General features: G+C 42.7%; 10 protein-coding genes across 10 annotated transcripts; 6 read left to right on the forward strand and 4 right to left on the reverse strand.

Annotated features, from left to right (window-relative positions):
* Positions 1 to 187: 187 nt before the first annotated feature.
* On the reverse strand, positions 188 to 1,025 carry SS1G_00087 (hypothetical protein; the record flags this gene model as incomplete). The annotated part of the gene is made up of 2 exons (XM_001597951.1): positions 188 to 515; positions 571 to 1,025. The coding sequence occupies 2 exons, from the start codon at positions 1,023 to 1,025 to the stop codon at positions 188 to 190; spliced, it is 783 nt and encodes a 260-aa protein (XP_001598001.1).
* Positions 1,026 to 1,498: 473 nt separating this feature from the next.
* On the forward strand, positions 1,499 to 2,129 carry SS1G_00088 (40S ribosomal protein S16; the record flags this gene model as incomplete). The annotated part of the gene is made up of 4 exons (XM_001597952.1): positions 1,499 to 1,544; positions 1,616 to 1,638; positions 1,718 to 2,039; positions 2,089 to 2,129. The coding sequence occupies 4 exons, from the start codon at positions 1,499 to 1,501 to the stop codon at positions 2,127 to 2,129; spliced, it is 432 nt and encodes a 143-aa protein (XP_001598002.1).
* A 579-nt stretch (positions 2,130 to 2,708) lies between these two features.
* Positions 2,709 to 4,502, reverse strand: SS1G_00089 (hypothetical protein; the record flags this gene model as incomplete). The annotated part of the gene is made up of 5 exons (XM_001597953.1): positions 2,709 to 3,587; positions 3,638 to 3,786; positions 3,836 to 3,947; positions 4,006 to 4,066; positions 4,384 to 4,502. The coding sequence occupies 5 exons, from the start codon at positions 4,500 to 4,502 to the stop codon at positions 2,709 to 2,711; spliced, it is 1,320 nt and encodes a 439-aa protein (XP_001598003.1).
* A 355-nt stretch (positions 4,503 to 4,857) lies between these two features.
* SS1G_00090 (40S ribosomal protein S14) lies at positions 4,858 to 5,541 on the forward strand (the record flags this gene model as incomplete). Its single annotated transcript, XM_001597954.1, has 4 exons — positions 4,858 to 4,924; positions 4,984 to 5,056; positions 5,167 to 5,327; positions 5,390 to 5,541. 4 exons carry the CDS (start codon positions 4,858 to 4,860, stop codon positions 5,539 to 5,541), a joined length of 453 nt encoding a protein of 150 aa, XP_001598004.1.
* Positions 5,542 to 6,326: 785 nt separating this feature from the next.
* SS1G_00091 (hypothetical protein) lies at positions 6,327 to 8,451 on the reverse strand (the record flags this gene model as incomplete). The annotated part of the gene is made up of 2 exons (XM_001597955.1): positions 6,327 to 6,439; positions 6,714 to 8,451. The coding sequence occupies 2 exons, from the start codon at positions 8,449 to 8,451 to the stop codon at positions 6,327 to 6,329; spliced, it is 1,851 nt and encodes a 616-aa protein (XP_001598005.1).
* A 336-nt stretch (positions 8,452 to 8,787) lies between these two features.
* On the forward strand, positions 8,788 to 9,810 carry SS1G_00092 (hypothetical protein; the record flags this gene model as incomplete). Its single annotated transcript, XM_001597956.1, has 4 exons — positions 8,788 to 8,820; positions 9,205 to 9,426; positions 9,481 to 9,544; positions 9,614 to 9,810. The coding sequence occupies 4 exons, from the start codon at positions 8,788 to 8,790 to the stop codon at positions 9,808 to 9,810; spliced, it is 516 nt and encodes a 171-aa protein (XP_001598006.1).
* Positions 9,811 to 10,713: 903 nt separating this feature from the next.
* SS1G_00093 (hypothetical protein) lies at positions 10,714 to 13,432 on the forward strand (the record flags this gene model as incomplete). The annotated part of the gene is made up of 3 exons (XM_001597957.1): positions 10,714 to 11,071; positions 11,129 to 12,105; positions 12,155 to 13,432. The coding sequence occupies 3 exons, from the start codon at positions 10,714 to 10,716 to the stop codon at positions 13,430 to 13,432; spliced, it is 2,613 nt and encodes an 870-aa protein (XP_001598007.1).
* A 574-nt stretch (positions 13,433 to 14,006) lies between these two features.
* Positions 14,007 to 14,102, forward strand: SS1G_00094 (predicted protein; the record flags this gene model as incomplete). The annotated part of the gene is made up of 1 exon (XM_001597958.1): positions 14,007 to 14,102. The coding sequence occupies one exon, from the start codon at positions 14,007 to 14,009 to the stop codon at positions 14,100 to 14,102; it is 96 nt and encodes a 31-aa protein (XP_001598008.1).
* A 1,227-nt stretch (positions 14,103 to 15,329) lies between these two features.
* SS1G_00095 (hypothetical protein) lies at positions 15,330 to 16,508 on the forward strand (the record flags this gene model as incomplete). Its single annotated transcript, XM_001597959.1, has 4 exons — positions 15,330 to 15,477; positions 15,777 to 15,848; positions 15,934 to 16,120; positions 16,427 to 16,508. 4 exons carry the CDS (start codon positions 15,330 to 15,332, stop codon positions 16,506 to 16,508), a joined length of 489 nt encoding a protein of 162 aa, XP_001598009.1.
* Positions 16,509 to 18,227: 1,719 nt separating this feature from the next.
* On the reverse strand, positions 18,228 to 21,646 carry SS1G_00096 (hypothetical protein; the record flags this gene model as incomplete). Its single annotated transcript, XM_001597960.1, has 2 exons — positions 18,228 to 21,395; positions 21,503 to 21,646. The coding sequence occupies 2 exons, from the start codon at positions 21,644 to 21,646 to the stop codon at positions 18,228 to 18,230; spliced, it is 3,312 nt and encodes a 1,103-aa protein (XP_001598010.1).
* Positions 21,647 to 21,771: the final 125 nt, after the last annotated feature.

Here is a 21,771-nt window from a genome sequence, read left to right on the forward strand (position 1 = left end):
CTCATCTATCCAGAAATACTTGCGCTGTCATGCTGACTCGGCTGAGGTTCCTTGTTCACAGTAGAAAGTACCATTGTCTTCCTACATGCAAAATTTGCCACTACTTCCGACTTTGGTTTACTTACTCGTTGCTTTCTCTGGTCATAGGCTTTCGTGTTTGTCCGAATGGTATATTGCAATCTTGTTATCATCCAGTATTTCCACCCTCATCCACTTCTAGCATGAAATTGGGGCTCCAATACTCCCACTCTTCACTTTGCTTATCGACCCACAACATACTCTCTGAAACGACATCTTCGATGGCTGTCTTAGCTCTTGCCCTTGGCCAGCGAAGATTCAACATGAGCATCGAGACGCTAACATATCCTAGTACTTGCGCGGCTTCCAGAACAGCACTCTGATCTGTGTTAAGTTCTTTGGGTATCGAGCGGATATATGTTTTGTGGCCAACGGTTATGGTGGAATATGAAGAACCAAGGGGTTTGAGGGTAGTCACGGCACGAAGGATATCATCACTGGCCAATAATTAGCATTTTGCCCATCACAAGGATATCATAAGGTGATCAATACTCAGTTATTTCAGCCCCACCTTCCATTCTTCTGCTCATGATTTTATCTTTAACCTCTTTCACGCCGATAAGCCCACCATTTTCTTCTCTTGTAGCACCACAGACTTCCACAACTCTTACTGCCAACTCGAAATAGAAATCATTCACACTTGTACCAAGCATTTGAGCCCAAAAACTACCACTCCCATCTTTACCTCCAGCATTATTACTACTTGCTAAAGGGTCAACTCCAATAGCTGAGCACATACGCGCAAACTCGGCGCGGAAAGTGGGATTCGAGCGTATATCTTTGGCATGAGTTTGAGCAAATTGCTGAAGTAAAGAACGGAAGACCGACAACTGAGTAGCTAGAGATGTGGAGTGAGAACTTCGTAGATTATTTCCATGAGACGCGTATTGAGCAGACGTGATCCGAGACCTGTCGAAAGCTGCGAGACCGACACCTTTGCGAGACATTGTAACAACTACTCTGTGAAATGGATTTGAGGTCTCACGGTACTCCGTACCCGCACAGAGTAAATGCTTTGCGATAAGGATAAGACATCGGTGTGTAGACTGGGGTGGAGAGGCTGAGCTAACCGCTTTTGGCGTTAGCTGATTTCGCTAATTGAGCGGTTCGCACTTTTTGCAAATGGAAAAATACCCTCAAGGAATTGAAGAACATCGCGACAACGACGACAACACTTTACAACCACCTCGACTATTTACGCCAAGGTGAGCTCACATTCCGACCTGATTTGAACTGCGATCGCTTTTGGGATTTTGGAATATTGGAGGATTGGCACGTTACTTGGAGGTTCTGGAACTCGGTCATGGATTTTTTCGACATTCGACAAAAGCATTATCAATTGTTTTTTATGATACTGGCTGGCATTTTTGGTGGAACAAGAAGCTAACATATATTCGAATTTGAAGGACAATAATCCAAAATGGCCTCCACTCAGTCTGTTCAGTGTTTCGGAAAGAAGAAGACCGGTAAGAATTTCAATCTGAGTTTGGCCATCTTGAAATGCACACCAGAACTAACAAATTTTTTTTTAATATAGCCACCGCAGTTGCCCACTGCAAGGTACGCATTTCCTCGACGAAAATTCCACACATCCACAACAACAGCCGGAAGAATTTATATACTGATCACAAGGAAATAGGCCGGAAAGGGACTTGTCAAGGTTAACGGAAAGCCTTTGAACTTGGTCCAACCTGAGGTCTTGAGATTCAAGGTCTACGAGCCCCTCTTGATCGTCGGTCTCGAAAGATTCGCCGGTGTTGACATCCGTGTCCGAGTTACCGGTGGTGGTCAAACCTCCCAAATCTATGCCATCCGTCAAGCCATCTCCAAGGCCATCGTTGCCTACTACCAAAAGTTCGTCGATGAGCACTCAAAGAACCAATTGAAGCAAGCCCTCGTTACCTACGACAGAACCCTCTTGGTTGCCGATAACAGACGTTGCGAGCCAAAGAAGTTCGGAGGTCAGTTGTTGTGTATAGAGAGTAGGATTTCAGCTAATATTTTCAATAGGTCCCGGTGCCAGAGCCAGATACCAAAAATCTTACCGTTAAATTTGGGGTTTTATGGGTTGCGGATTTGGGGGAGTGGTTATGCTGCATTTGCATTGGACTGGCTTTTTACGCTGGTTTATAGAATTATGAGCAAATAAATGCAAAATTCTTCCGACATGTTCATGAACTAAGGAGCATATGGCAATGGAAATGTTGATTAATACAACGACAAAGTGCTAAGAACTCGCGTGAGTTCTGTTGTGTGATTATCTGGTGATAAGGGGGGTCGCTTCAAACGACCGAAAGCACTACGTAGAAATGGCCACATCTACATCTACAAATACACTTCCCATTCCGACCAATCATCTATTTCTCCAGGTCGTGTGCGATGGCCCACAGCACAATATGTGATGCACAAGTCTTCTGCCTATCTTTTCCGGATCTCAATGACCGTAGATTTCGTGAAATGGAGTTTTCCTTGAGTTTAAAAAGAGTGTCATCTTAAATTACAGCGCAGTATACCCTCTGTTACGCCCTACTGGAAATTCGAATCATGTCGAATGTCGAGCAGCCAGCCAAACTCCAGATAAATAAGTCAAACCACCTCCAACCCAACCCCAATCTATCCAGTCCCCAACTCTAATCCTTGATATTTGCCAAAATTGTCTTCATCATCTCATTACCTACTCTCGTTGCCTCCGGGAATCTTGGAGCGAAGAACATTTGCGTTTTTTCAAACCTATCCTTCCAACTCTCAAAATCTCCAAACTCTACACACTCGCTCCATCCTCTAGCCGCAAACGTAAACTCTAAATCATCAGAACGGAATGTGTTGTCTTCAATAGCTGTATTGATAACCTCATCTAACAATTTCTCATTTCGAAACAGATATTCCGAGACACCGAGCCAAAGACGAAAGAGAGGCGTGCTACAGATCATATGATCGTAGGGAATAATATTAAGACGGGCCCAACAGTCCACAATGGCAAGTAGAGAGAGGTGATTATTTGGAGTAGGTTTCTCGGGTTTCTTGCCCAAGGAAAAACGATCAAGCACTTCATCTCGCAAGAGTAATTCATCGGACTTTTTGCGCCCAGCAAAGACAAATCGTCCTGCACTCTTGATTCGCTCTTCTAGCTCTCTTCGGTGCCCTCCCAGCATCAACTTATATAGATCTGTCACGCTTTGTGCATACTCTCTAATCTGTTCTTTGGCATAAGGGTTCAGGATGGCGAGACCGGCGTAGACATGCCATTTTTGAGAATAAATACGAAGAGTCAGATTGATTTTGACGTTTTCGATACCTCCAACGTAACGGGCTATCTCCCAGGGAAATTGAAGGTTGGCGTGCCAGGCTTTACCCATGGATAGGAAGGCTGCATGGGTGACGGCTTGGGTATCTGCTGTGATACGGTCGTGCTGAGATGCTGAGAGGACATGCTGTTTGGAGCCGAGGCAGGAGAGTACATGCTCGACTTTTTCGAAACTTTCTTGAGAAGCACGATGTTTGATCAAGACCTGTGTTGTTCTTAGGCCACGTGAAAGCGTGATACGACCGGGATACTTACAAGAGGTTGACCTCGAGGATCAACATTGGGACCGTGGAGGGAATGGCAAGATACGATTTCAACATCAGGAGGTAGATATTTCTCAAATGCTGCTATCTCAGGAGCTTTGCATGAGGTTTGTCCTCCTACTATCGCACCTTGCTTGGTGGCTACACAGATGATTAGAAGATGAAGATGATAGGATTATGTAAACCATACAGGGACCATATTCAGCTACAACCTTGCCGATCGCGGCGGCTTCGACATTGTAAATAGTGTAATCACTTGCTCTGGAAACGAGATGGCCATTGGGAAGAATTGTAATTTGTTTCTATGGAGGTCTCAGCACAAGCTGCAGGCTCAAACTATCTAAAACGCTGGGTATTTACTCTATCTGCAAACTCTTCACACAAGGCTTCATATTTCTCCTCCCTATCGCAGGCATTCACTCTGCCCCAAGTATATCAGTAGCTGTCAAGTTCAAGTGGTATAACTAAAGTTTGATTGTTAGCTTCTGCGAATTCGAGATGTAACAAAAACTTCAAAAGTGATTTGATTGATTCAGACAAAATAAAATAAGGTAGCTGAGATTTTTCATCATAGAAAGCCAGCCTCCGACCTGGTACCAGAATGGTAGTCAGGCCAGCTGAAGGCGATGCTCGAGCCAAATGCACTCAGGTCATCATTATAAAGAGGAACGGAGGAAGAAAGAGGGTGCTTACCATTACAAAAGCGGGCTCAACGAAAACTCAATTGAGGGTATTTACCTCCATCCAGCATCGCTGAGCCTGCGGGCATACATCTTGCCCATGTCACCCATACCAATGATACCGATGACAAAATTATCCATTTTCCCCTCAAGGTCTGACTTGGCTGAAGTAGCCATGTGCGCGACACAATACCAGTAGCTTAAAAGACTGTGTAATGTAAGTATCCGTAAAAAAACTCAAATCTGGCCAACTGTCCCAATTCTACACGTTGTGAGAAAAATTGAAATATTCAAGTCATTGAAAATATTGTTGTTATGGTGGTTGGAAAGAAAAATTCCAATTGACCGAGAGAAACTTTATGTCTTTTTTTCGAGCCCCATTACGCTAAGGAAAGATAGCAAACTATTCCTATTTCGTATTAGCGCGCACAAATTCGCCAAATTTTGGAATTCGAATGTCCTACCCTTCCATTTCGAAAACCTCTGATATTTTCGAAAACTTCGTCGATCAATCCTTCAGCAACTAACCAACATGCCTCCAAAGAAAGCAGCACGCCCAGCGCAAGAGAACATCAACCTTGGCCCTAGTGTCAGGGAAGGTAAGCAAAATTCCAATTCCTGGAGAAATTTGATGCAAATTGCTAACCCCGCGGCTTAGGTGAACTCGTTTTCGGTGTCGCCCGTATTTTCGCATCTTTCAACGATACCTTCGTCCATGTCACTGATCTTTCGTATGTACTCCCCCGAAAAAATCTACAGTAGGAAATTTGGTGTTGTGAAATATACATTGTGCCATTTTGGAATGAAAAGGTTCATAGGCTGACTTTCTGGGTGATTCCAGTGGCCGCGAAACCATCTGCCGTGTTACCGGTGGAATGAAGGTCAAGGCCGATCGTGATGAGTCTTCCCCATACGCTGCTATGTTGGCTGCTCAAGATGTTGCTGCCCGTTGCAAGGAATTGGGCATCACTGCTCTCCACATCAAGATCCGTGCTACCGGAGGTAAGAACACAATCAAGGACTCTAGAATTACTGAGAGCAAAACTAACACTCATTCCTTACAGGTAACGGAACCAAGACCCCAGGTCCAGGTGCTCAATCCGCTCTCCGTGCTCTTGCCCGTACCGGCATGAAGATTGGCCGTATTGAGGATGTTACCCCAACCCCATCCGACAGCACCCGTCGCAAGGGAGGTCGCCGTGGTCGTCGTTTGTAGACGTGCCAATTCTGGCTACAAGCATGGAGCAGAATATGGGTTTTATTGTGCAACTGATGACAACTACGCGGAGAACGGCATTTATTGCCTGGTCTCTATATCTCAAATCTGGGCTTGGGTCGACCTTGTCTCATTTGTCACGTAAGCGTTTTAGCAAAGTGCGGCCATGAATATCACGATTTCTGCAAATGAACTAAAAACAGATTTATGCTTGACCATTATATGTGACAATTGTACTTGCTTGTATGTTTCGTGGATCGCAGATATGTTCGGAACTGCGCTTCGTGAATGTCAATCCTGATACACACCGCTTATTCATCCATGCTGACGACCCTCTGTAAAACCAAGAAGTCCTCCGTCGTAGAACCGCATAAAACATGCCCCATCCATGGAATATAATTTCCTCAAAGTATCACCCATCTTCGCATCCCGACCTAGATACATCCCTCATCCTCAATGCAAAGCCAATCCATATTACATCCCAAACCAAGCCGTGATTCATTAATTCGTAAAGGGTATCCAGCTTTCAAAATCATCTTTGTAGAAACCACTAAACCATTAAATCGTGAGATCGTAAGTGTAAGCTCCCGTCTTGAAAGTCAAGAACTCAAGAAATCAAAGAATCGAAATTAAAATCTAAAAAAAAAGGGTTGTAGTAATGCACTTGCCTCTGTTCTGCGACTTGAAGCGTAGCAGAAACAGAGCAGCTGAGGGATGGAAAGTTGTATTAGGAAAAGTCGGGGAAAGAGAAATTGAATATAGAGTATAGGAGGAAAAGTCGAGCGTTAGGATACATTTGGAAGGGCCCAGGCGAATCCGGAGCGACTGATGCGGTTACTTCTTGACTTTTTGGACTTGTCGGATTTGTCGGATTTGTCGGATTTGTCGGATTTGCGACCTAGAGGCGCAACACGAGGGATGGGTTAGATGAGTGGTTGGTGGGTACGGCAAGATAGGAGGGGGGTGGAAGGGAGCGAAGGGAGCGAAGGGAGGAGTGGGGTTGCAAATGGAGGGAATGGATGGTATTGGAGATAAATAGTGTTAGACAAGAAGCATGTGAAGTGTGGTGGGATGTAAATACTGAGTGTAACATGATTTGATTTGCTACAGAATTATGCGATCTTTCTCGAGCCCATCTTCATCGAGATCTACTACCATCGGCGCGTACTCACCTCGTTCATCTTCGTCCTCGAAATCCTTGAGCTCTGCGTCAATCATCTCTCCATCCTCAAGCTGGAATTTTCCAGACCTAAGATAGTTTCCACGTAGATCCCATCCCCATTTCCAGAGCCAAGATTCAAATGCTTCAAATGCTTTTCCGACTTCTTCCTGCTCGGGAGTGATCTTGGAACCATTAGAGAGAAGTTGCTCATTTAGACGAGACTTGAACTTGGTGAGAATGATCTTCAAATCATCCCCAAGATGGGAATCGTGATCAAAGATACTGGTATCGAACCCCTCTTCGTCATACATAAACTGCGCATGAACGGCGGTGATTACCTTACGGAAGAAAACTGGGTGATCCATGGAAAGGCGATATGCTCCAAATAGCTTGCTGATAATGATACCCCACTGTTCCATGCAAGCAAGGTTTCCAAGGACCATTCCAGTGATGTAGCAAAACTGTAACTCTCCTATAATCTCATCTGAGTCTTCGTAAGTGCAGTTTGCGATAGCTTCAACGATATAAGCCGTGCTATCGATTGCCTGCTCGGTGCGCTCGCGACCCGTGGATGCATCGGAAAAGGTACGTGAATTTCTTGGAAAAACAAAATTAAGGAAATCGTCTCCATCGAAATTCGTACTGTTGCCTTTGACATCACGCGGGGCGCTTGTAGCCTGTAGCTCTGTCGTCTTAATGTCATGGCTAGACGAGACTTTCCAACTATTCCATTTGCCACCCGTAACTCTCTTGAGGTAGGGATGCTTGATACAAGAGGTCAAGTGACGCCACTTGTCGCTGCCATAAATGTCTTCAGCAGCGATCGGAGAACTTGGGAAGTTGACGAAAGTTGGTGAAGTGGAAACAGAGCCAGCGGGTTTTGGGCTTGGGACTGAAGTATTGCTCAAGTATGGTTCGAGTCTATTGACGATTTCAGGTATGCTGGCCTTTTGAATTCGTTTTTCTGCTTCGCTGACCTCCTCTTCCAAACACTCATGATAATTATCCCATCTTAAGACGTGAGCGTCACCATACTCGTCTGAAGCTAGTTTCATAGTCATAAACCAGAAACCGGTGCGCGAGGATCCATTCGCTGATCCTCCCCAGAAGAAATGGGCTCCAGGAGGAATATTCTTAACGCCCTCAAGGGTTCCCTCAGTCTTGATAGTATAAGCTTTTGTGTCGTATCCAAACATTGAACCCGGCGGAAGGCTTCCAACGATAATGACATCGCCATCCTTCAAAACTTCGTGATGTTCCACACCTCGCCCTCTGGTAGGTGATGGAGAGTGAACTCTCAAGGTACCGAGGGGATAGTTACCAACGACGTTGACGGAATGGACTGACTTCTCTGACTTCATTGACAGACTGGAAGAAAACGAATCTGATTTCAACAATGTAGATCTGTTGACTTCTCTAGTATTGCTTCCATTTGAATCACCATGCGACCTTCTTTGATCATCTTCCCTGATTCTGTCTTCACCATGAGTGCTGGCAAGTGCTGAAAACCCCAATCGAGGACTGCTTCCATTGGACTTTATTGATAATTGTCCAGAGATAGCTGACACATGAGATTTTGTTGTAGGACTCCTTTGAAGGGAAATCTGATTTTGTATGAACGAGGGATCAGGTCTGATGGTTGGATCTTCGATCTTGGTTGTTCCAGAGATCGATTCATTCAAAGTAGATTGAGAGGAGTTGTCAGAAACCAGATTATTGACAGGAAGGTCTCCACTGATGTGTTCCATTGTGAAAGCTCGAGCCAGAAGGCAATATATGGATTGTGGGGTCTGTAAATAAAGAATTTGGGAGGTATGAATGGACGGAGAGAGTTAATTTCTCAAAATAATTACCGAAGTAACCAAAATTAAGAAATAAATGATCACAAGAGTGCGGCCGCCTGCCTCCGAGACAGGTTGATTGGATCTTCAAAAACAAAATACGTTTATTTATTATTAATGTTGTGATGATGAGGAGGCAAAATCCAAACTTGAAGAATTCACCATTTTTTGAAGAAAGTTAGCTTAAAATTCTTTAAGATTAAGGCCCACTAGGACTTTTCATTGGACTGTTTGAGATGAGATATGTCTGGAATTGGTAACATCATGTTCCTTGAGGTTTGTTCCAGTATGTTCTCCTCCAGAAACTTCTTTTGATATTGGCCGGCTCCGGAATAACAAAGAGGCCGGGATCCTCAAAAAGTATTGGGAATCCAAACTTATCATTTCCTTCAAAAGTTTTGAATCGAGTGCCTTTTGAACATAGCATTTGAAAAACAGCCAAAGTTTGGTTATGACTACCTGAGATAGTCAGTAGAAGTTAATAAATAAATCATATCTGATTCATTTGCATGAATTCACATATCCCAATTTCCATCACTATTTTCGCTTATGTAACCCTGAAGACGATGCAACTAGGGTCCCACATTGCGGAGAGGCCCCACCATTTTGACATCGGCTCAAAGCTGCTTCCATATTTTATCAACATTGACACCCCTGCAGAGCACGCCGAATCAGAGCAGTCAGAGCACTCCATGGAATTGCTCTTGCTGCGACCTTGAGAGAATGGATTCTGGTCAATCAGCTGCGACAAATGCTTCTAGCCAGTCCGGAACCAATGTAGACGGAGATGCTCAACAAACAGCAGTTTCCGGGTCCGAAGAGGTATGGGATGAAGCAAAACTCGAGCAGGCGATGAAAACTTTAAAGGAAATGCATATTCAAGTCAGTCACATATCATGAGTGGTTATAACGAGTATTAGCTAACAAGGTGTTTAGTGTCGCAATATACGATCTACAATCCCGAGACTGCTTACTCCATTGGCAACTAAGCAGCAATCACGTACGTTCTTAATCTGCGTTTTAAGAAGCACCTAAGCTTCAGGAAGTTGTAGCTGACCAGTATATACAGCCGAGAAGCTCTTTTCTTCTTTTCAGCAAGCAGCTACCACTTCAAATAAAGAAGTACGGGATTTCACACGGCTGATGAAAGATGAAGAAAGTGTGAAGCTCTTTGAGCATGCAAAGAAGAGTCGAGCCGAGAATCCACATGGGATAAAACCTTGGAGAGTCACACAACACCCTGATTGGCTTGATGGAGATACATGAGATATATTCCGCGACAAACGGATGTAATATAGGATCTAGGGGTGTCGAGGATTTCTGGGTAAGGGGCGTTTTTGGGATATCCGGTGGTGGGCGTTGTGTGATTTTGGTAGATATATCATAACTGGGAAACGCATAGAAAAACACACATTTCATTAACCTAATAACCTGGAGCGTGATGTTCCTACTTGCAATAATCGACGTCTCTTCTTTACTTTCCTGTGTTCTCAAAGCACATGTGTACGTATCCACTTCCACTGCGCATCATTGGATGTGTTCAGAGACAGTATGGAAAATCGCTTTCGTTGCAATATGCCCAATAGCGACAGATGACCTTTGAAGATCACATGTTCCTGAGCTGAGCTACAATAACCTCACTATAACATAATATAAAATAATATGCAAGCGCAATGTCATTTTGTTTAATGATCAGACACTCAAATACTAAAGTTTTCTCAAGCAAAATGCCACATTCTGAAAACGTTTGTCAATTCGATTACCACCTGTGGACAATGCATCGACTTCTTTCAAGGTTCAGAGCAATCTGCTAACTAAACGTATACCTACTGCTCATTGGCTGTAATAATTTTCCCGACCTTCAAGGCAGTATTCCTCAGCCAACGCAAAAATTGAGTGAATAGTGTAGAGTCACTTTTACGAATTATCAGTAGATCTTTACTCTCTATTATCTTGATAATTTATTCTGACCTATTCACATCTATCGATACCTACGTACCTAATTGTCACTCTCAAGGCCACCACCGTCCTTATCCTTTTTGTTAGGGCAAGATTCATTTTGTTCGAAAAAAGTCGCTTAATTTTTGGTTCCCCGCCAATTATTCCTACTGGCAACCTTTTTTCTAAACTCGAGGCTAAAGCAAATACCACCCACTCGCAACCATCAACATGTCTAGATTCTTTCGTGGCGACAGTTCCAGCGAGAGCAGCTCCGACGAGGAGGAGGATCTCTACTCTGACGACGAAGAAGTTCAAGAGCAACCCGAAGAAGAATCTGAAGAAGATGATTCGGAGGAGGACGATGATGATGATGACTCCGATTCCAGCAGCGATGATGGAGTTGGCAAAAAGACCGGCGCGAACGCTTTCTTGAAAGATGACTCCGATTCCGATAGTGAGAGCAGTGGAGATGAGGGAGTTAAGGTCGTAAAGTCTGCGAAGAACAAGCGATTCGAAGAACTTGAGGCGACCGCGAAAGCCATCGAAAATGGCGAGAAGATTAATGATTGGGGATCGATCTCGGCAGGTCAGTAGATCCTACTAAAAACAATTCCTTGTGGCATAGCTAACTATTGTGTTACAGAGTTCGATAAGCTCAACCGACAGGTCGCCAAACTTCTACAATCCGGCACAACTCCAAAGGTTTACATCAAAGCACTCGCCGAGTTGGAAGATTTCATGAATGAAACCTTGGCGAAGCAGAAGGTGACGCCAAAGAAGATGAACGCAACCAATTCTAGAGGTTTGAATGCTGTTAAGCAGAAGCTCAAGAAGACCAGCAAGGAGCATCAGAAGGACATCGACTCTTTCAGAGCGGACAAGGATGCATACATGGAATCAGAAGACGAGGAAGTCGTGGCACCAAAACCAAAGAAAGCCAAGTCCTCAGCTGCAGCTCAAAATCTTGTCATTGACGGTGATGATGATGAAGGATGGGGTACTGTTGGTAAGGGCGGACGAACTCTTCAATTCACGCCAGAGAGTATTCTTAAGCACTTGAGGACCATTCTCGAGTCCCGAGGTAAAAAGAATACCGACCGCAATGAGCAAATTAAGATCATGGAAAAGTTGTATGAAGTAGCAGCTACTCCTTACCAACGCATCAGAGTCCTCTTGACCCTTATTTCCACAAGATTCGACATGACTACTGGTACTCAAACTTTCATGTCCCAAGAGCAATGGAAGGCAGCGGAGAAGGAATTCGCAACATTACTGAGTGTCGTCGAAACAAACCGGGAATTTGTGGTTGTGGAGACCGCAGAACCATGGGAGGATGATGAAAAGCTTCCTACGGTTGCCGATGGCGAAAAGTTCAAGATTCCAGGAAGCATAGTCTCTTTTGTCGAAAGACTCGATGACGAGCTTACAAGATCACTTCAACATATCGATCCCCATACTGCCGAGTACATCGAACGCCTTTCTGATGAGAGTGATCTTTACAACAATATCGTCAGAACTATGTTGTACCAAGAAGAAATTAGCAAGGACGAAAGCTTGACTGAACCCCAACGCAGCTTGAACAGAGTTGTTATGAGAAGATTGGAGCACGTATACTTCAAGGTTTGTAAATCTTACTTTTATCTCAGAATCTCTACTTATTTTTTTATAGCCATCTGCAGTCATCAAGATACTCGACGAAAATTGCTGGAAAGCAATCCCCGCAGAGCTCGACTCCACCATCACACCAAGAGGCTCCGTTCAAGATGCCAAGACCTTGGTCAATATTCTCTGCAACTACCTTTACATCAACACTGAGGGCGAGGGACTCACCAAAGCACGGGCTATGCTTTGCCAGATCTATTTCGAGGCTCTACACGACAACTACTACAAAGCTCGTGATATGATGCTTATGTCTCACTTGCAAGAAACTATCAATTCGTTCGACGTTCACAGCCAAATCTTGTTCAACCGCACCCTTGTTCAAGTTGGTCTCTGTGCTTTCCGAGCCGGCTTGGTGTATGAAGCTCAAACAACCCTCCAAGAAATCTGTGGTAGTGGCCGTCAAAAGGAATTGCTTGCACAAGGTGTCATGATCCAGAGGTATAACCAAGTCACCCCAGATCAAGAACGTCTCGAAAAACAACGTCAACTTCCATTCCATATGCACATTAACCTCGAACTTCTTGAATGTGTATACCTCACCTGTAGTATGCTTCTCGAAATTCCTCTATTTGCACAAACTGGTTCATCTCCCGACATCAAGAAGAGAATTATCAGCAAGACCTACAGACGTATGCTCGAATATCATGAGCGTCAAATCTTCACTGGACCTCCTGAGAACACTAGAGATCATGTCATGCAAGCATCAAAGGCGTTAGCTCAAGGTGAATGGAAAAAGGCCACCGATTATATCCATTCGATCAAGATTTGGGAGCTCATGTCCAAGCCTGAGGAAATTAAGGCAATGCTCTCAGCACAGATTCAAGAAGAAGGTCTCCGAACATATCTTTTCACCTACGCTCCTTATTACGATACTTTATCCGTCAACAGACTCTCATCAATGTTTGAACTCCCTGACCGAAAGGTTGCTGCCATTGTTAGCAAGATGATTAGTCACGAGGAACTTGCAGCCGCATTAGATCAAGTCAACTCTTCAATTATCTTCAGAAAGGGTGTTGAGTTGAGCAGACTCCAAAGCTTAGCATTGAGCCTTAGCGACAAAGCTAGTGGCTTGATTGAAAGCAATGAGCGCACACTTGAGACAAGAACACAAGGCACAGCTAATGCTTTCGAAAGACAAGGTGGCAGAGGTGGACGTGGTGGTAACAGAGGAGGTCGTGGTGGTAACCGTGGTGGACGTGGTGGTATCTCCAATGCTCCAAGGCAAGCTGGTGGAACACAATTCACTGGTGGTGCTTTAGGAGCTGCTGTTGGTAGCAGAGCTTAAATATGGATGGATGGAAGTGTTAATGCATTGGGAATGGGTTGCTTACAGCGCTGTAATTGACCCTAAGGCGTTTTAATGTAGAGCTTAGGAAAAGCTAGGTTCATGCTCCACGAAGACAAAAGAAATGAAAATATTTGATCATATTTGAATCTACTTGAAAACTTTTTACTCTTTTATATTTTCATCTTATTATATGATGTGAGATATAAACAATATAATATATTTTATTTTATTTTATTTCAGGTATTTATATCTGAGAGTTGTTTAATTATTAGATCCGAATTCAGATAATGAAGAAAATATTATAAGACATTTTAAATCTAAGAATTTATTTACTATCTATTTAAAAAATAATAAATTAAGTAATACAAAATAATTATAATAAGATATTTAAATCTAAGAAATTATTTAATTATTCAAATCTCATATTTTACATCTCATCTCACGTCGCACTCTCCCTGTATAATTTAAGTAGGTAGGTTTTTGGTGTGTTGTGCTTGTGGTATATACTGCAGTTGTTAGTGGGAAGATTACTATTGTCACCTACCTACATATGGTTGGCTGTTACACATAAATGGTGGAGATGGTGGGAATAATGGAGATGATGGAGATGATGGAGATGATGGAGATGATGGAGATGATGGGAGATGATGGAGATGATGGGAGGTGATGGGAGGTGAAACATGTGTGTATGTGTAGATGTGTGTGTGGATGGTTGTTACAGTGGGAGTTGCAGTGGAAGTTGAAGTTGGTTGGTGGTTGGATTCGAATGGTAAGATCTTACATTGATAGATGGGTACTTGGGTACTTGGGTACTTGTGGGATGGGGAATATTATTTGGGTTTATGTTGTGTATTGTATTGTATTGTGTGATGTATGGTGTATATTTTGTACTACCTCCGTATTATATATTGTGTATCCTGTTATTCTATTCTATTTTATTTTATTATCAAGTAGATGAGATGCGGTGGTAAGGGTGACAATGAGAAGATGATGAGGGGTTAGAATAGGATGAGTTACCAGGTTACTAGTGGGTCTCTGTATTCTAAGAAGGATTGTGGGGTTTGTGGATCTTCGATAGATGGGGAAAGGATTGAGGGGAAGATGAATACAACAGATGTATCTCTATAGGTATAGATAGATATGTATCTAACATGTATATGCACAAATATGTAAGATCTCACTCACTCATCAAATCAAATCAGACCACCTACCAATAAACATTCCACAAGCCAACACCTCGAGTACATCTACCTACAGAGTGAGTAAGAGAGAGAAAAGCAAGAAAGCGGGGAAAACTCAAGGTTACATCAACCTCGTATAAATAAGAATTTCCTGTACAAAGATCATAATACGGGGTGGGTTCGTGTCTTAAATAAGCTTAAGCTTAAGCTTGGTTACCCAATACCGAAAATCATGAGCTCATCATGATGATCATGGTGATTATTTGAGGAACATCATGATCGATTGAGGAAATATGTATTCATTAAGGAATATCAATGTACGGAATGGGAAGATGGGAACGGGATGGATATATGTACGATGGGCTTGGATACGAGGTATATGTATGTCTGCTGATTATTTGTGATGTTTCTAGGAGATACTTTGCGTGTTTTGTTGTGTTGTGCGTGTAGTCAAATCGTCTATTTGCGTTGCATGTCATGTCTTGTCAGGTCATGTTGTACATATCGTACATTTCGTACTATTGTGTTTTGATATAATGGTTTGGTATGTGAGATGTGATATGTACGTGATGCAAGCATCTAAATCACTATAAAGTAGAGGATTTCCTCTCTTCAAAACTCATATCTTCACTTCCTCACTTCCTCAACACTGAACAAATCACTCTTCATATCAATATTCTCATCCAATCAAAACCCAACAAATAACAAGAAAAATGTTCTCCAAATCTCTCCTTCTCATCACTGCCTTCACGGCATCAGTCCTCTCTGCTTCTCTCCCAGTGGGTGTCGTTGGAAAACGTAGTACTAGTGCTTCGAGTGCTATTCCGGATGTACAGTGGAAAGTGACGGATTTTACTAGACGTATGTTTCATTATTTTTTTCTTTTGAGCTTTGGATTTGTTTGGGAGTTTGTAAGGTTCACTCTCTCCCTCTCATCTACCGGACGCTTCTTTTGGCGGCTTGATGGGGATGTGGATGAATTTGGATGAAATTTGGTGGGATTGGGAGCGATAGGAATGGATAGATGGGTAGATGGGTGGATGGGTGGATGGGTGTGAGGGGGTGGATGAAGTGGTTGAAGTGGATAAAGTCGACAAAATGAGCGGATGAGAAGAGGACTTCAAACAGCATCGAGATAATCTTACTAACTATCTACACAGCATGCATAGCAACAATCTGCACCTACAATTTCACTATCAATGTGATTCCCACCAGTGGTGCTACTGTCAAGGGTGAGCTTTTCCCTCCCTTTCCCAATACCTTCCCTCATCCCCATCCTTTCCCTCACCCTAAACTCATTCTAACCCTCCAAAACAGTCCCCTGCCTCTACAACGACACATCCAGCACACCCCCCAGCAGCTCCACCCCACAAACCCATTCCTACTCCTCTCTCTCCTGTAGCAAAACCAGCAATGACTGGCAGGTAAACTGGGGATACAACACTGATGGAGATTTTGCCGTTATGACTATTGTGGATACAGTTAAGCAACAGGATGCCTTTTTGTATGTTTTTTTCTTCTTCTTGCTTTTGTCTGGTTTTGAATATCTTCTTTTTGCTTTTTTATTCTCTAATTTGTTTCACCTCGTGCAAACTGGAGGTTAAATTCAAGTTCAAGCGAACCCCCTCTTCCCCAGATTAACGTTAACCCTTCCTTTCCCCCTATCCTAAAAGCCCTAAAACCACAAACCCTCCACCTATCCCAACCAACCCCCCCCCCCTCTTCAAATCCCCCATCAATCATACCCCTCAAAAAAAAAAGAAGAAAAGAAACCCACAAACTAACCACCTCTCTCCCTCCCCCAAAACAGCGGCTGGAACTCCGTAATCAGCACCACGAACTTCGAAGATAAGGGTCCTGAAACTGTTTATGCAGTTGGCACTTTTAATTAATTAGGTAGTTAGAGGTACTTGTCAATTTTATCTGGTACTCGATTTGAGCTAGTAGTGGATGGATGAATGGATGGATGAGTAAACGAGAAAGAGAGGAGGAAAGAAAGAATGGGATAGGGAAGAAAGGAAAAAAAGGAGGGATGGATGAATGTAGTTTATTCTCTCAACCTCGATTTTGATTTTCGATTTTGGATTTTCGGTTTCAAACACAGACAAACTGAGATCATTAAGCCAAATTAGAATTAGGATTGAAAATGAAAATGAAAATGAAACTTTCAAAAATCTACATATTAATCCCTCTCATCTGTCACACTCAAGAATACTAGGTAAAGTATCTTATATTAGAAAATACTAAGCTAAGGAGAAAAGAAGAAGGAAAACAAGAGTAGAGAGTTTTTCTATGATTAAATACAAACGGGGCATGCCACGTGACCCGGAGGTGTGAGGCGTCACTGTCACGATTCACCATCACGTCGGACAAGTAGGGATCACGTGATGGAGCCTCCAGGAGCATAGGCTCCTCAAGGCTCCTGGAAAGGACCAGTATATAAACATTCATTATTTTCATAGTATAGGAGCTTCGTGCTCAACTTAGTTATCAATTAGTTTACCTACATTCTACTTGATCTAGTAACGACTTCACTTCCAAGTGAATACCAGTGACAAAGCCTTAACCCATAACTACCAACCGACGAACCTTAGGCAGCCGCTGCCTCTGTCACACTCAAGAATACTGGGTAAAGTATCTTGTATTAGAAAATACTAAGCTAAGGAGAAAAGAAGAAGGAAAACAAGAGTAGAGAGTTTTCCTATGATTAAATACAAACGGGGCATGCCACGTGACCCGGAGGTGTGAGGCGTCACAGCCTCCAGTATAGTATCGTTACAAATATATCTTTTTTTTCATATTATTTTTTTAAATATAAATATAAATATAAATATAAATATAAATATAAATATAAATATAAATATAAATATAAATATAAATATAAATATAAATATAAATATAAATATAAATATAAATATAAATATAAATATAAATATAAATATAAATATAAATATAAATATAAATATAAAAAGAAATTTTTTATATCTTTATAAGAATATCAAAGCCTTTGGAAATCTTGATATACAAGTATATCAACGAAATCTTGAGATATAAACTTCACTGTATATTAGAACATCAACATCAATATCAACATTAGGAAGTAAATATATACTAAATAATTTCCTATTGATAATTCATCTATAATGATACCCCTACGCCTCCTAAAACTATCCCGAGCAACACCATACCATTCGAGGTTCAAAGGATATCTCCCGACGCCCATCCCGATAAATATGAATTCTATGGTACAAAAGGTATTAGATCTTGCCTTTATTCCCTGATCCCCTCTCCATTTACTCCACCTTCCCCAAACGCCTTGATAAAATCTCATAAAACGTTCAATCGTGTTAATTATTTAAATTCATCTTTCAATACCCACTTGGCTCTCATCCTACTATTCGTACCTTGCTCACAAATTGCAACTTCGGTCAGTGTGTGCTTAAATTCTGCTGTCAACCGATCTGATGTGCAATATCGATCAAAATGGTTAACCACTGCCTGACTTGGTACTGAACCACCCATTCTCTTGATAAATCGACAATCATCTTAGCAAATCATGACGTTGACGCCAAACTGGACGATTTGGAGTTGCAGCTCGTGAACTATTCGAACTAGAAAGGTTGTGCAATACCTTGTCTGTTTGAAAGACTCGATAAAACACTTGATGAACTTGGACCTGCACCTCTTCGAACATTAATTGGTCTACCCGCAGATCCATATTCTCCAGTCCAAGTAACTGTTCCAGGTGTAATACTCCTTGCTGCTTCTCCAGCACGCCTCAGTGCGGTAGCAGATTCAGCGGCAATTCTCTTGGCTTCACGTTCAATCATTCCACGATCAGCTGCAACCTTTCTCTTTCCGTTGATAATTTGATCATGTTCAAGAGCACTATGAACTCCGGAACGAGCAAAGATACCTTCCATTAATCTGGATTCTTCGTTATCTTTCTCCTTCTCCTCGGAAGGATCATTGAATTGCTCAAGCTCAGCAACTCCAGCAAGGTTTCGAAGATCGGATTCCGAATCACCTTGACCTGGATCGACGGACAAACTACGAGAGGTTGAGGGACTGGAAGTCTTGCTGAATTGAACCTCTGTGCCTTTGAACATTTCACCAGTCTCAGTAGTTCCACAATCCTGATCACCAAGGGTAAAAAGGTCATAAAGATCCTTCATAGCAAAAGTTTGTCGCTGCTTTGGGTCTTTGAGAATCTTGTTGGTAAGGAATTGCTTGAAAATTTGTCGATGGTAAATCTTCTCTTCAATCGTACCGGCAGTCATAAGTCGGTATATAGTGACCTCCTTCTTTTGACCAAGACGCCATGCACGTTCACGAGCTTGTACATCTGTGGATGGATTCCAATCAGGATCAAAGATAATTACTCTGTTTGCGCCAGTGAGATTAACGCCAAGGCCGCCAACTTTAGTCGTAAGAAGGAAGACATGCATATTAGGATCATTGTTGAACTGATCGACCAGAGTTTGTCTATCCTTGATTGCTGTGCCACCATCCATACGAAGATAATTGAATCCACCGAGTTTCTTGACAAATTCCTCAAGTATATCAAGCATTTGGACACCTTGACTAAAGAGAAGAGTCTTATGTCCATAACCCTTCCACATTTGTAGAAGGGCTTTTACGACTTGCATTTTGCCCGACTTGTTTCCATTACCCCATTTGTAATTGGGTTTGGTCTTCAATCGTTTGTCCAGAAGATCTGGATGATTGCAGATCTTCCGCAGAATGTCAATACCATAAAGTGATTGACGAGTACGGTTCAAGATTGACTTCATCTCATCAGATGCGAGAAACATTTCATATGCATCTCTTTGAGGCCTGGTAAGCTTGCAGAATAAGACTTGCTCGCTCTTTTTTGGTAAATCTGCCGCAACATCAACCTTCAATCGTTGAAGTAAGTATGGACTGATTGCATCTTTCAAAGTCTCAGCACATTTAGTTGCCGTCAGAACTTGTAGATTGGTGGCGTTGGCATAACCTCCAATTTTGATAGGTACTTCAAATGATTGTCGAAAGTTAACTAGAGTGCCTAAGCGCATAGGAAAGACGAAATCAAAGAGTGACCACAACTCTATCAACCCATTCTGCATAGGAGTACCCGAAAGAATGACTCGGTTGGGTGTTCGTAGTTCTTTGCAGTAGATAGTGACAGCAGTGTTAGGATTTCGAATTTTGTGTCCCTCATCTAATACAGCGTAATCCCAGTCAACATTGATGAGAGTATCGCTATAAGTCTGAAGTCCAGCATATGTAGTTACCAATACGTGGCCATGCTTGACAACACGGTCGACAATTTTCTGAGCCAGCTTTTGCGACTTGGGAGCTTTTTTAGTTGTTTGGCCATAAATAATGTCATCCTCTTCGTCCTCTAACCTACCTTCGTTTCTAACGTTGAGCATGCCGGTTCCAGAACTATGCAAGATTGAAACTCTAAGAGCTGGCCACCACCGATGAAACTCGTTGACCCATTGGCGAAGGACAGTGGCAGGAGCAACAACAATAATAGGCTTTGTAAGCTTTTTACTGTAATGCAGACCAGCCAAAAATGATATGATCTGTATGGTCTTGCCAAGGCCCATCTCATCTCCAATAATTCCTCCAACTTGTTGATTGTAAAGTTCTGACAACCACTGAACACCGGTCTTCTGGTAGTCGAAGAGTGCAGGGAAAATATCGCCAGGTAGTTTCAGGCCATTCTCAAACCGGTGATCGGGTTGTCCTGGGCATGGCTTGAACCATTCCTCCTCCTCAGAAATTTCTGCAGCTGCATCATCCTCGCTTTCAGGGTTGTGTTCTAAATGTAGTCGTCGTGCAGCCCTTCGTTTTTCTACCCAATTTGCCAGACGTGCTTGATACATGTCCTCGTTTCCATCATCAATGCCAGCCAAGCTTTGCGCCTCGTCTTTTCGAGCCTTGACAGGCTTTGATCTCTTCCTCGTTGAAGTACGGGCTGTCATAAGAGCATCATTCTCATCTTCCTCATCATAATCATCATCTTCAATCAATTCCTCCTCTCCTTCGGCTAAAAGTTCAGGGGAAAAAGTATCATCTGCTGTAGATGAACGAGCAGGAGACATATCTGTGGATGCACCATTGACGAGTCTTCTCTTTTTCCGAGGACGCAGACCAAATTCACTCTCGGTTGTACTGACTGTAGTATCTGTGACATCCGCGAAACCTGGTAGACGAAGGTTCTGATGTGATCTAGGCTCTGCTTCGGCACCTGACTCGTTGATATCCTTTCCTTCTGCATCCATTAACGCATCGGTAAGCGCAGATTGAACATGGTCGGTAGCTGCATCCGAAGTTTGTTGGAAAGGTGTAATTTTGCCTGTACGGATCAGGAATTCCCTTTGGCTCTCGTTGGGCATACGTCTACTTCCACCAGCAACATCGGCTTCTGCATGGTTCTCATTGTACTGATGTCTTTCGTCGATTCGTTTTTGTATATCGGCAATATCATTCTTGAACGCAAAAACTTCGGCTTCAATTCTTGAGATCTCGTCCACGCATCGCTGGCGCATCAATGGGTTATTCGAAAGGGTGTTGAGGCGACGTTCTTGGCTGTGTTTCTGATTCTCGAGTTTCTCAATACTATTCTTAACTTTTTCAATGCGCTTCTGATCTCGCTGATCTTCCTGCTCAATCATAGCCAGATTGGCTTGGTTTGTAATATCTCGCTCAAGGTCATCTTGATTGCGAACAGTTTCGGTCAAACCAGCTAGAGCACTAGCTTCATCTTGAGGTTGTTGTTGGCCAGCCTGTTTAGAGATTATGTTAGCACTGAGGCCCTAGAGTATTTTCAGTGTATGGGATGATTTGGATACTGTAAAGTCGAAATTATGGAAAGGAGCTGTCTTTATCTTACCAGTCTTTCCGATCCAAAGTTTTGATCTTTTGTGTCTGCATCATTATCACTGAAAAGTGCTTCATCAGCAATGACTGCCGCAGCCTCCTCGATGGTATCGGTATGTTCTCGGTGAAGTCTAACATTATGTGAAGGCGGGGACATGCTTTCAGATTTAATATGAGTCGAACGATTATGAGTATGGCGAGGTTCAATGGATGAATCCATTCTGGACATTCATCAAACGAAAGGTTGATGAGGTGAATTAGGACAATGAAAATTGTATGTAG

The sequence above is a fragment of the Sclerotinia sclerotiorum genome, genomic scaffold (assembly GCF_000146945.2).
Source record: "Sclerotinia sclerotiorum 1980 UF-70 scaffold_1 genomic scaffold, whole genome shotgun sequence".
In the NCBI taxonomy this organism is placed as follows: domain Eukaryota; kingdom Fungi; phylum Ascomycota; class Leotiomycetes; order Helotiales; family Sclerotiniaceae; genus Sclerotinia; species Sclerotinia sclerotiorum.